General features: G+C 37.9%; 1 protein-coding gene across 5 annotated transcripts; it reads left to right on the forward strand.

The window, feature by feature from the left end:
- Positions 1–1,236: 1,236 nt before the first annotated feature.
- LOC116304161 (neural cell adhesion molecule 1) lies at positions 1,237–13,433 on the forward strand. 5 transcript variants are annotated; one of them, XM_031713836.2, is made up of 13 exons: positions 1,237–2,922; positions 4,678–5,040; positions 5,446–5,715; positions 5,825–6,097; positions 6,436–6,687; positions 7,317–7,595; positions 7,743–8,009; positions 8,743–9,078; positions 9,482–9,529; positions 12,129–12,227; positions 12,399–12,426; positions 12,625–12,664; positions 12,824–13,433. In XM_031713836.2, exons 1-13 carry the CDS (start codon positions 2,844–2,846, stop codon positions 13,190–13,192), a joined length of 2,703 nt encoding a protein of 900 aa, XP_031569696.1. In that variant the 5' UTR covers positions 1,237–2,843; the 3' UTR covers positions 13,193–13,433. The 5 variants fall into 5 exon arrangements, 4 of the variants coding, with proteins under 4 accessions (XP_031569696.1, XP_031569708.1, XP_088890263.1 ...); XM_031713848.2 differs by having other exon boundaries at positions 5,864–6,097; XR_004198028.2 differs by lacking the exon at positions 12,129–12,227 and having other exon boundaries at positions 12,824–12,887.
- Positions 13,434–13,836: the final 403 nt, after the last annotated feature.

The raw sequence follows: 13,836 nt of genomic DNA on the forward strand, positions 1-13,836 counted from the left end.
TCACGTGGAAGGAAGGGTGTGTTTGAAGTCTAAGGAAAGACGCTGTGCTGATTGTAATCGGCTCTTTAGCACGCCCCAAATGTTGCAATACCACCAAGAAAATAGGGTGTGTTTAAAGGATGTATGTGCGCGCTGCGATGAAGATCTCACGGACGCATGGCATCAACATAGATGTCGTGGTAATTATGATTTGGATGTCGTATGCGAGGAGCATGGTGATATCGCTGCGAGATGTTGCCCAGCGGAAACCATAAGGAAGTTAACTCTTCGTAAGAAAGAAATAGACCAACGCTTTACGGAGTTCGACCGCGCCGAAGGTACGCGCTGGGAGAACGCAGAGTATTGGAGTGCGCCCTGTGACGCGTGTGGCGGCTTAAGGAAAGGAGATGATCATATCTGGCAGTGCTTGTGCCCGCAGCATCATCCCCGCGGTTTTAAGGAGTACTTGGATCGCTTTGATGATTGGCATGCTCAAAACATGGAGGTAAGGAAAAGGCGTCCTTAGTTTGCGCAAAGAGTCTCAAAACACACTCTTATATTTATTAATATTCTTTGATTGTTTATTAAGAATAAAAGAAGAAACATTAATAAATATAAGGACCCCTTTTGTAGAAGGTATGCAGAACTCAATAAGAAAAGAAGAAACATTAATAAATATAAGGACCCCTTTTAAAGGTATATGCTAGCCTACGCAGCCGCCTTCTTAGGAGGATTCCTAATCGCCCTTTCAATATATGGACTGTATTACTTGCGAACTACCTGCCGACTGCATTACGCCACCGATACCCAAACCGCGTAAAAAATACACCTGCCTTCATTGCGACAGGGTATTCTCCGAAGGATCCTTTGTGGGGCATTGGTGCTCCGCGGATCCTAAAGCGCAGCGGGCGCTTAACTACAAAGAGGAGATGGAGTAACTCTTCTTTCAATGTCAAACTTCCATCGGCCATTTACCTTACCATAGCTGTGTAAGTGGGTGAATTCCTCGCCCTGAATTACGTACCGCACGCAATCCGGCGCCCAAAGGGAATATTCCTTGCCTTCTAAGTCTTTGAGGACTAACCGTAAACGGTCGATGTCTTCGAAGACGACGTAATGTTTTATTTCGTATGCTTTACCGTGGACAAGATCACGCCAGTGAGTCAAGCTGAGCTTCATTATACCTATGGAATATCTTTAGGTGCGTTTTCAAAGTGGCGTAGGACTTAAACCGCTTTACACAGCCCTTAGAGGGAATACGAATGCCATCCGCGTAATCCATCAGGGCACGGCAGATAATGTCGTAATCGTTGCTAACCATCGTTAGGTAACCATTTACGTCAAGCTGTGAGATTTTCTTAGATTGCTTCGCGGATAAGACGCCGTTTCCTTTTGGGGTTTTCAACTCAATACACAACCCGCGGTATTTCTTATGCGCATTTAGGATTAAAAGGTCGGGTTGACCGGCTTGGTAGCCTTTTCGCCAGCAGGTTATTCGCTTGCTGTCTGAATCTTGAAGTTCGCCAAGACCCGGCGCTATGATGAAATCGGGGTAAAACCTACGTGTGTAGTCGACGACCTTCGCGTGTAGGTCGGCTTCATTTTCGATCTTGAATACTAACTTGTTTGGGCCGCCAAACCGCCTTTCTATTGCATATTTACCCGTTTTCCTTAGCGCGGGTAGGACTTCCTCAAAGACCCAATCACGAAACTCCACAGCTTTGGGTAGTTTGGAGCTAAATATCAGTTCGTACAAACCAGGTTCGGATATAAACACGGCATTTGGTTGCGTAGTAAAGGAGCGGTGATTCGCAGCCCCTTGTAGATCAACCCATTTTTTCTGGTATTTCTCAGGACTTAATCTGATGCCAAACACGTCTATTCAAGGTGCCCAAGGACCCGTGTACGAGCCCCTTGGTACAAGATCATCGAAACCCAATCTGCAGCGTAAAGATAATGAACAACATCAATACGAACCCCTGAATATTGTAAACCAAGACTCTACCTATCAATCCCTGCAGACTAATAGCAGCGAGTCGGCCATATGACAATATTATGAGTTCAAGAATATTCAGGTTAACGCGAAATGGTATTATCATTTATAAACGAAAGTGTTCAAGAGTGTTAGCCTTGAGTCATTTGGAATAGTGAAAGATGTATACTGTTTGATTAACCGTAATAGTCATTGTGGATTAGAAAAAACTAATGTATGAAGTAAGAATACCTCATAAAAAATAAAATTAATAGCTTTCGCTAAATATATAAATATATTTATGTGGCTCAGATAACGTAACCGCGTCGATGTTGGCTGTGTCGTTGTTTGTCTGTGAACTCAGTTAACTAAGAAAACTTCAGGAGATTACTTTTTTGTTTTTCTGAAGATCAGATATTTTTCAAACAATCATTAACAGCTTTTTCTTATATTTTAAAGGCAGTCTTCAGCATTAGTGCTCCTTTAAGAAGTGAAATAACTATTTGCTGTAAAGGAAGATTTCACTTTTCAAGTTTACCCAGTTTTTACCTAGTTTTTACCAGATTTTTTAAAAGAAAAAGAAAAATGAGGAAAAGGAAGGGAAAGAAAAAAAGAAGAAACAATTAAGAAAGAAAACCAATAAAATCAAGTCAAGAGCAAAAGGAAAAGCTGAGGAAAAGCTTCGATAATAAACATATTTTGGGCTACCTGTGTTAACTCTCATGTTTGCGTTACCAGATATAATCTACATAAAGTGATCAAACATTAAAGGTCATCTACAGCCAAGTAATGATCAGCATATATAACTTCTATCTCAGAACGTAAACATTATCGCTCGCTTTTTTACAGGGCATTTTATCGTTTTCCAGAGAGCTTACAACGAGCTTACAAGATGGGAGCTTTTCAATTACCAATCATGTACACTTATATTTCCTTTGTTTTCAGTGTACTTATTTTACTTCCGCCTGAAGGTTAGTCAATGTTTATTCTTTTTATCAATGCGATGGATTTCCTTTAAATCACAACATACCTTCTAATTATAATGCTCAATTTAAACATTAAGATTCTACTACCTTTAGCCTTTAGTCAGTTTTATAAACTCTTGAAATATTTGAAAAATTATTTTAGCTTTTATTATTTTATAATGAATTTACTTGCAAATCTGAAGTGTGACTGTTTAACAAAAGGATATGTTATGTCCACGTTCTATTTAACTTGTAGTTTGAGTCCGGATGAGAAGGATATTTTTTGGTTTGAATTTCATCATGGAACCAATAGTTCAATATGTGAGTCAACTGGCATAGTGCGGTCATGGTGTACAATAGAACCATTAAGTTGACTAACATATAGGGCTATGTTAAGATCAATCAGTGTGATCAATGTATTGTCGGTTAGTTAGCTGGTGCTTTGTGGTTTAACATCGGTACCACTCAGTGACCAACTGACTGTATAAGCGGCATAAGTAATGATGAACAAAATATGTTTGATAGACCACAATGATCAATCAGTAGACTTCCATATAGTCAGGATGAAAGTAGATAAATTTAGCGGATAAACTAGCGAGCGCACTCAAACCTTTGCCATAAAATGTACCATAAAAGTTTTCTAAACGCCAATAATGAGCATTTGCCTTACATCTGTATTTGCGGTATTGAAGAGATCACGTTATCCTTCACTTATACATTTTTACATTTGACTGATTCAACAGAGTGTGCACATAGTGCGTAATAGACCATTTTTGACTTCTAAATTACTCAGTGCTGTGGGTTCCTTGATTGCAGACACATCTGCCTAAATATGTCTATTTTAGTTTTCAACCATTCGCAAGAAAATGAAATAATAAAAGACACGGCGGCCATATTGGAGGATATAACAAAAGAATTCATTGACAATTTTTTTGTTAAGTTCTTCCAGCATGGCCGCCGTTAAAACCATCAATACCAATGAGGTAAAGTAAAGAATGCACAACTCAAACAATACAAATCCTTTAAAATTCCAAGGACCTTCCGTGAAAGAAATGAATATGTTGCACAAAATCGAGACTAACACTGAGCTACAGAGAACTCGAAAATAGAGTAATATCAAGAGAATATGAACTAAGAGAAGGAATCCTCGTGCCCCATCATGTGCACACTTTGATGCTATATTTAGAATCTATACTAAAAATATCATCCAATGATATCATTTGATCGTTTGATTTTCTGCACGCGCATAGTACGCGCGCGCGCTCTACGCTGTTTGCTAACGTTTTCTTGTGCTTTTCTTATGTTCAAATGTTCAATCTGCCCTCAAGATGACGATGTAGGTCAAAAGCTTTGGAAAATAAATGTAAAGATACTCCAGAAATTTAAACAAATTACTACTTTAAATTCCTGTTGTATTTGCCAAGCTTTCAACGTGCACATTCATATTCAGGGCAGAGTCGAAATAGCGGAAAAAACCCCAAACGTAAGCAAACAGCGTAGAGCGCGCGCAATAAATGCGCGTGCAGAAAAACAAATGGTTTAAAAATAGCATCAAACTGTGCACATGATGGTTACAAGGCTATATAGGCGGGATTCCTTCTCTTAGTTCATTTTCTCTTGGTAATATGCATTACACAGCATTAATTTAGTCAAACATAAATATTCAGTCTGATTACCAATGATCTTTGACACATCTTGTACATTCATTTGAAGCTTTTCCACCAGCCATGCCATCATTATCGTTCTCGGTTTTTGTTATAGCACATGGCGCCATAAACTCTATCATACGAAATGTTGGTCAAGATTTTGTCTTTATGTGGAACAGAACAAGTGGTAATATAGTGGAAGTGAGATGGGGATTGGTGGATCCAGTAGATAACCAAGGGATAAAACCACAGTTCATATATGTCAACAAATGGGCCAACGTTGCTGTCTATAGCGCTGCCTTGGATACCCCAGCTGCATCGAGTTATAAAGGAAGAGTTTATTACGTGGGAGACTTGCCTGCTGGTCGTGCTTGGTTCCAAATAACCAACCTTAGTATCAGTGATGCCAAGGAATATGCTGTTAGCATCTTGGAAGGAAGTGTTTACACGATATACAAAATGGGCCTGACTGTGACAGGTCAGCACCTTCAGCAATCTTTTATCCTTAAGGCAAGATGAGAAGGAGTGTGTTTGGGCAGCATTACAAGGGAAGGATCGAAGATTCTGTCTCTTTTGTAGAAATCCATCCTGGGTTTTCAGACCCCTTACAAATATTCATTTAAGATAAAAATTACTTTTGAGGAAAATATTGACTTTTCTTTTATCATAATCAACATATTTTTTCCTTCTTTTAGAAAAAGTTTCAAATTTTTAAGTGAAAATTGATTTGCCTATTTACTATGGAGGATCTCTCTTCATATTTTATGTTCATTTTGAAGAACTGGTTGTCTTAAATGGGTTACGGTCACTTGTTTGTGCAGACTATTGACTATTCAACTTGCTTACATAAGCGTGACGTTTTCTATGACGCTTTGTTTAAAAGTAACTCCCCAGTTCCAGCCACAGCCACCACTGACACAGAACATAGCAGAAGGTCAAGATTTGAGTGTGCCTTGCACTGCTGTTGGTCCACCAATACCTAACATTACGTGGGTGCAGATAGTAGGTCACGTGACCAAGATTACAGGAACAGGAAGTGCAACACTGAGGATACCAAATATAAGAAGAGATCAGAATGGGACGTACGAGTGTCAGGCCAGTAACAACCCTAATGAGAATCCAGTCACTGCACAGACTGTTGTGTCTGTTTATTGTAAGTATGAGCAGGGCTATTATTTCACCGCTCTTGGTTTGTTTATTGTCGTTATCGTTTTATTGATATGCGCCAATCAAAAATTTACGTAAATGTAACGTAATTGTAGATCCTCCCCGAACCACCATTACTCCTCCAATTATCACAGTTGTAGAAGGTGATGAGATCGTACTCAGCTGTACAGCAGATGGTTATCCACCACCATCCATATCATGGAAGAAGGCTGACGGTGTCATCAAAGCTGGTCACACAGTAGGTGGGGGAACACTTAGAATACCTGATGCTATCAAAACAGATGCTGGGCAGTACATATGTACAGCAAAGAACGCCTACGACAGCAGAGAACACACTAACAATGCAAATGCAACTGTTATAGTTAAATGTAAGTATACCTATGCTGGATATCTGTTCATTGGAAGTCCTCAGTGCATATATCCTCTCGAGACATTTGAATGATTTTAGATTTATTTTTGTATGTATTGATCGACTCCTCTTAAAGGATGCTAGGAGGAGTTCATTAATGCATTATTAAAAATGAAATATGTTGATTTCATCAAAAAGACGTTAATCACTGTTAAAAGCACTTTTTAAAAACCACTCACCTCTAGTATGGCATTGCTTCGTACTTTTCACAAGTGACATCCGACCTCCATTCTGTTGTCGTCGCATCCTCTTTCTATTTGGGTTATATGATTGTAACATATGTTCTAATTATGATAGACCAGCCCTTGATCATGTTGGAAAAGTTACTTAACCAAACCGTGAATGAGAGCGACTCCCTGAGTATCAAGTGCGAAGCAGATGGAAACCCACTACCAACCATCAAATGGAAGACCCCAACAGGATCTGTCCACACTGGGAATGTCTACAGCATCCCGTCAGTCAGCAAATCACATGCAGGGACATACACGTGTACAGCTAGTAACGGGATAGGGAGAGATGCAATGACCAGTATACAAGTTACTGTGCAGTGTGAGTAGTCACAGCAGTCAGTCTACATTCTGTTTGTCGAACATTGTGACTACTGCGTCCGTATGTCTGTCTGTTTGTTAATTTGTTTTTGTGCGTCTCTTTGGTTTTTCAATTTGATGATTGGCAGTTGTTTTGTCGAAAAAGATAAAAGTATTAAAAGTTTCATGGAAAAGGCTGTAGACGACAAAAAAATCAAAAAAGCTCATGATTTTAGTTGAAATGTTTGATATAAGGGGAAAACAATCTTGGTCGTCTGCTCCTGTTGTTATCTTAGCCCGTTGTAGGTCGTCTCATTCCTAATAAAGTCAATAGTGACAGTGGCGTAGAAATCCCTAAAGCATAAATACCGGCAATATATATAAAAATAGAAAGAATATGTGTGAAGACTCAACAACCAAACAACCAATCACAACTAGCATACAAACACACCATCCAGTATACATGCACCATCGCCTGATGAAGACCAGCAGTCAAAATGTTGGGAATCCTTCTACAATTTACTCTCAATTGTGAGACAAATGAATAAGTGTGATTTTTAGCAATCCTACCAAAACTATTGATAACAGTTGCATATTTGTTTTTCTTCTATTTCAAAACGAAAGCCGAAATACACATTTCTTTCTTGTTAGATCCACCTGATATTGATGCATCAAAGTCTAGTCTTCTATTCAAGGCATGGAATGGTAAAAGTATTCGACTCAGATGTTTAGCAACTGGTTTACCTGCACCATGGATATCATGGTACAAACCAACAAATCAACAGATCACTACAGGTGTCAACATTGTACCCGGGGGTAGTGAGGTAACAGTACTGACAACTGCTGACCAAGGGGACTATGGACAGTACAAGTGTCGAGCAACAAACATCCTTGGAAGTGATGAACAATTCATCAATGTCATTCAGCTGTGTAAGTAGAAGTTGATTCAAACGTACAGTGTACATTCCAGTCAAATCGATTTTCCAAGATTGGCCATAAATTGAACTTCACATTTTCCAAGAGTTCTGGTTTTCTTGTAAAAGTTGTAGCTAACAACATATCACTGATTTAATACAGTTCCCCCAGGTCTTGTTACCATAAATGTTATCGAGGTAGAAGCATTATCCATGAAAATTACATGGAACAAACCTGGTAATGATGGTGGAAGACCTGTCATTGGTTACAAGGTTGAAGTAAGTACCAAGCCACCAGTTTTCACTGTGAATACCCAAGCTGTTATAACAGGACTCAAAGCAAACACCCAGTACACGGTCAAAGTGTATGCTCGGAACATTGCTGGGTATGGTCAACAACTGATGAAGGTCATCACTACCAAGAAACAAGGTAACAAAAAAGTTACCTTGCACATGATTTGTTACCATATTTTTTTAAATACAGTATGCCAGCTGAAGTTATTGGATGTGTAGCGAATCAAGATTTTTTTTCTCAACATAGGAAGCAGGTACCCGATTTATTCCAAATAAAATATAAACCATAAAATTTACCTCGATTATGATTGATTATGACTGTTGACAGGAGAATAAGATTTAAGAGAAGGGATCCCCGTGCCCCATCATGTGCACACTTTGATGCTATTTTAGAATCTATTAGTAGTACGCGCGCGCTCTGCGCTGTTTGCTAACGTTTTCTTGTGCTTTTCTTATGTTAAATGTTCAAATCTGCCCTCAAGATGACGATGTAAGTCGAAAGCTTTGGAAAATAAATGTAAAAATACTCCAGAAATTCGAGCAAATTACTACTTTCATTTTGTCAAGCTTTCGACGTGCACATTCATATTCAGGGCAGAGTCGAAATAACGGAAAAACCCCAAAAACGTAATCAAACAGCGTAGAGCGCGCGCAGTAAATGCGCGTGCAGAAAAACAAATGGTTTAAAAATAGCATCAAACTGAGCACATGATAGTTACAAGGCTATATAGGGGGGATTCCTTCTCTTAGTTCCTTCTCTCTTGCTCTTGATCCTTTCAGCAAAAAAAGGGATATGGATTATACAAACTGCCCTATCAATCAGGTATACAAACCTAAGATCCGTTCCGTTAAATGCCTTTTTTCTCTAGGTAAACCAGGTGTTCCTCAATTAACAATTAGCATCAACGATACAGCAGAATTATTTATCAGATTGACATGGACAAAACCTAATGATAATGGAGGAGATCTAATCAAGTTTACCATCTACATGAAAGAGGATGATGAATTTAATTGTACAAAAGCAAAGGATATCCTTGATTTATCAGTTCTGGAGTATACATTAAGAAAAAGTGTTGATTACGGAAAGAACTATACGTTTCTAGTGACTGCATGGAATAAATACGGAGAAAGTATGAAAGATGATGTGATGGCGAAGACAATATCCATACCTCAGATTAAACCAACATGTGAAACGAACACACGTGGTACGTGGAGATAATCGTAATTTAAGTTACCCCATTCAACGTTCGAAATGGACTGCATGATTGAAGGGGTGGCATGGGTGGCGTTGTGGTTTACCGCTTGCCTCTCTCTGAGCTCCGCCGGCTCAGACTGGATCATATGTGACTCCAGTGGGCTTTATGTGTTGTTCTCTCCCTTGCCACGAGGGTTTCTCTGGTTTCCTCCCTTCACAAAAATCAACATGTGAGTTGAGTGTTGTATGTTGTAAATATAGAATGTAGTGGTGGTACGCGTGGAGAGAACCTCACGGAAGCACGGAATTCCGAAAAGCCCCCACCTACGCGAAGTAATATGCTGTAAATATGTAAAATATGACTTTGTTATAATGGGCCTTACTTAAGAATCATTCGTTTTGTTTAATATTAGGTAACGCTAAGACCAGTATTGAGGACACAAGTGGAAAACACTCAAAATGTAAGCAATGGTTAAAATTTAAATGGTTACTATTATTATTGTGAGCAAAATGTTTTGAAGAATTTGAAACTGGATTTGGCTCTATGATTCTATGTTGGCACGTAACGTCATCGCGGCCATATTGGTACCATTTAACACAAGATTTCTCATTAGCATCCATTGTTAACGGCACCACAATGGCCGCCATGCTTTTGTCTTTTATCTTTTAACTCTCTTTGGAATACTTGCAACCCATAAATGAAATTGATATATATATATCGTTCGCGGGCTTCCTGTGGTGACAAACCACGCTCCCCTCCCCTACACATTTCCAGTCCTTTTTCGGCCAAAACCAAGATGGCTGACTAGTTAGTGATGTTTTCACTCGATTTACTGTAAGTTTGAGCAGTTTTGAGCAAGACATTCGCCTATTTAGAGAAGAAAATTATATTCCAATTTCCAAAGGAATTGACAGGAATTGAAAGGAATTGACTGGAGGAGTGAGCTACTTGGAAGAGACTTAAATGATGCAGTTTCTCATTTTTATTCTGTGGTATGCCCTGTGATTGAAATCTGTTTTCCCATGAAAAAGGTCAAGATGTCATCTAATGATCCTGTATTTATCACACCTCTTGTAAAGTATCTGTTAAAGAAAAGACAAAGGTTTAGCCAGAAAGGTATGATTGCTGAAGCAAATTCACTTCAGCCAAGGATAAGTGAACTCATATTTGAAAATCAGATCAACTCCGTCAAAAGCAAAAATGAGAAGCATGGATCCACTACTAAGCAGTGGTGGAAGACAGTAAACACTATCACTGGTAGAGGGGCAAAGGATGTCCCACTCAGTTCAATCTTCTGTCTGGAAGATATCAATAACTTTTTTCAAGAAATTAATACAGATACTAAATATAAAACTCCTATTCGAATGGAAATTACAGAACATACAAGAATGCCTGTTGTTGATGAATCTACTACATTCAAGTTCCTATCACATGTTAAAAAAACAGCCTCAGGTCCAGATGGTATTCAGCACTGGTTCTGGAAAGAATTTGCACTAGAATTAGCTCCAGTTATCACTCACTTATTCAACCTATCTATTGAAGCTCAATCAGTTCCACTGCCATGGAAAGTTGCTAACATAACTCCTATACCTAAAGAATCTCCGCTTCAGACTATCGATCAACTGCGTCCAATATCTGTGACTGACATTATAATCAGACTCTTTGAACGTATAATTTATAACTTAGAGATTAAACCAATCATAGAGATAGAAATAGGTCAGGATCAGTTTGCCTATAAACAGGGTTGTAATACCACATTGGCACTATTGCAGTGCCAACATATGTGGATGAAATGGTTGGATGGGATGGCTGATAGTGTAAGGGATTTAGCCTTTGATTTCTCGAAAGCCTTTGATTCAGTGAATCACTTTATCTTACTGAATAAATTTAAACAATTGCCTATTAACCCATATATATTTAACTGGGTAGTGGATTTTCTTACTCATAGACAACAGACAGTTATTAGTGATGGTATTTTTACTCCTTTTGTATCTATAAATAGGGGTGTTCCTCAAGGAACAATTTTGGGTCCCGTGCTTTTTTCTGTTATGGTAAATGACATCAAACCAATCAATAACTCTAAGTCCATTTTGGTTAAATATGCAGACGACGTAACTTTAAGTACATTTAGGATTGGTAATAATGATTGTGCTACCCAAGAGGTAGACTCCATTAAGAAGTGGGCTCAGGATAATTTAATGAAGATTAATTTATCTAAGACTAAGGAACTTGTTGTCAAGGGTAAGACTGTGGCACCTATTCCCAATTCCATACAGGGTATTGAGCAAGTAAAACATATTAAACTATTAGGTGTCTATTTCCATAGTAACCCCACCAACTGGGACACCCAATTTGATAATTTACTAAAAAAAGCGGGGAAGAGAATGTATATACTAAGGATCTGTAAGAAATATGGTTATAGTCTGGAATGCCTTCATCACCTTTTTCAATCTATCATTATGTCTCTATTTACTTATGCCATTTCAGTTTGGGGCTGTGCCAGTTACTCTAAATATTTACACAAAATAAATGCTTTGCAGAATAGGGCTCTTAAATTTAGTTATATTAAGAATACGGTTCCAGTGAAAGACATGATTGAAAAATCGGATTTAAGATTATGGGATAAAGTAACTCGGCCTAATCACCCTTTATTTCACTTGCTCCCACCTAAGAGAACCAGGGTCTTAAGAGATAGAATACATGGTTTTATTCTCCCGTCAGTAAAAACTGAGCGTTTTAAGAACGTTTTCTTGAATAGATGTCTTTTTAGATAAGTATTTAATAATTTTTATATATTGTATTATTAATCATTTTAGCATAATTTTTACATGTATAATTAGTTTGGTTAGTCAATTTATAATTAAGGACGTTTGTTTTCTTAATAAATAAAGAGCTATAATAAATATGGTAAGTACATTCCTTATATGGTAAAAGAAACGGCTCGAGCGGAACGACAACTTTTCTACGTAGAAATATTGATATGAAAGTTTTAGCGATCCGGTGTATATACATATATATATATATATATATATTAGTTTATTATATCTTTTTATTTAAAGTTCTGATCGGTGTGAGTGTCATAGCTGCGATACTTGTAGTTTCGCTGGTTCTTAACGTGCTGCAGTTTCTATACATATGGAAGAGGATTAAACCCAATGGTATGTGTAAAGCTACGATTCACGACCTTAAGAAATTTAAATATATGTTCATGAATAACCCCTCTTATCTCCAGCTACTTTTCTGATACTAATAACAACACACCAATGAACTAATACAATGATATAACTGCTTTAAACTCATGACATAATCATGATATTATTTGTTAATAGAACACGGAAGAAACAGCTTTAAGGAAACGTAAGTATTTGCTCTTTATTTTGTGGGTTTTCTATTTCCAAATAATATCATATCGTTTCACTGTTTTCCTGCTGCTAACATTTTTTTAATTGCAATGATTTTCCCTCTTTTGAATATGTTAGGCGTTACCACTTTTTTCTTTTTGTTTTCTAATTTTTTCTTTTCTTTTTCTTTTTCTATCTCATGTTATTGAAAAAGGAAAACAAATAAGCAAGAAGAGGTTGATCAAACATACGACGTACGTACATGTTCATGCAATTGAAAATTAAAGAGGGGATCATAGAATTCAAAAGAGGCCTTCAATGTCTCGATTGAGAAATTATCAAGAAAAATAGGTTTAGGAATATGACTTTTTTTCATTTGACTGCTTTTAATCTTGCAATTATGTTATTTTTAGAACGCAATGGAATTGAGCGTGAACACGTCATCATCGTCTGGCATGAAATCGGGATTTAGTCCAAAAACAACATCGGCCCCTGAATACGAAGCTGTCAAATTGCAACAATCACCTCGTCGTAATCAAAACCCTGCCAAGTCCATTGTTTACGAGACACCTTTACCTTGTGAGTCTAGTAAACCAAGTCATTACCAGGAACTGTCGCCTATTGACACTGCACAAGACACCAAGAGACCAGTGTACGAACCTGTTCGTACAAGAGTCCCGCGTAATGACAACGAGACGAACATGTACCAGCCACTTGGTCTAAGAAACGAAAGCTCTGATTACCAGACCCTGCATGCTAAAGGAAATGACTCATTTATATAAAAGTATATTTGTATATTCAGACATTAAAGAGCGTTCGATAACAATGCTTAGCGAGAAAAACAGTTTCAGTTCGTTTATCGGTTTTTAGGTTTCCAGTTCTCATGAGGTCGAAATGATTTTGCTTTTTACTCCAAATTGAACATGACGTCAAGGAGTCAATACCACCGGATGTACGACTTTTCTGTTATTTGATTGGTTGTATTTTTAAGGACGTGAAATAAAAATATAGTTCATCTGCTTTCTTCGGAATGCTATTTGCTAATTTTTTTATTTTAATCCTTTTTAGCTCGCAAAGAGCTATCGAGGTGGCTAGAGTTTGCACTTTTCGGCGGATAACGCTTCTCAGCCAATCGTCTTGGGTAATTAACGTAACCATGGAATCCATTGTATTCGCCAATTGACGTCACTGGAAAAATCCACGAACGTTGCCTTTGCAGAGGAAGCCATTTTGGATTTTCGATCACTTCATAATGATTAGATGTAATCAGCAGCATATTCTGAGTATTCTTAGTTTACTTTACGCTCTTTTTATTGGACCTTGAGATATGAGATTGTCGTATTATCATCACGTTGGAAGAAGAATCCGAAAATATTGGATCGATTAGACTAGGCCCAAAATAATCTCGTAGAAAACTTTCGTAACC

This window comes from Actinia tenebrosa, unplaced genomic scaffold, assembly GCF_029948245.1.
Source record: "Actinia tenebrosa isolate PJP-AT-01 unplaced genomic scaffold, QUT_ActTen_1.0 PGA_scaffold0__85_contigs__length_37466705, whole genome shotgun sequence".
Lineage (NCBI taxonomy): Eukaryota > Metazoa > Cnidaria > Anthozoa > Actiniaria > Actiniidae > Actinia > Actinia tenebrosa.

Excerpts from the sequence above, each read along its gene's own strand:
- LOC116304161 (XM_031713836.2), top strand. The coding sequence starts at position 2,844 with ATGGGAGCTTTTCAATTACCAATCATGTACACTTATATTTCCTTTGTT. Across the intron at positions 9,079-9,481 it reads ATGTGAAACGAACACACGTG|GTAACGCTAAGACCAGTATT; the intron begins GTACGTGGAGAT and ends GTTTAATATTAG. Across the intron at positions 12,427-12,624 it reads AGAAACAGCTTTAAGGAAAC|GAAAACAAATAAGCAAGAAG; the intron begins GTAAGTATTTGC and ends TTATTGAAAAAG.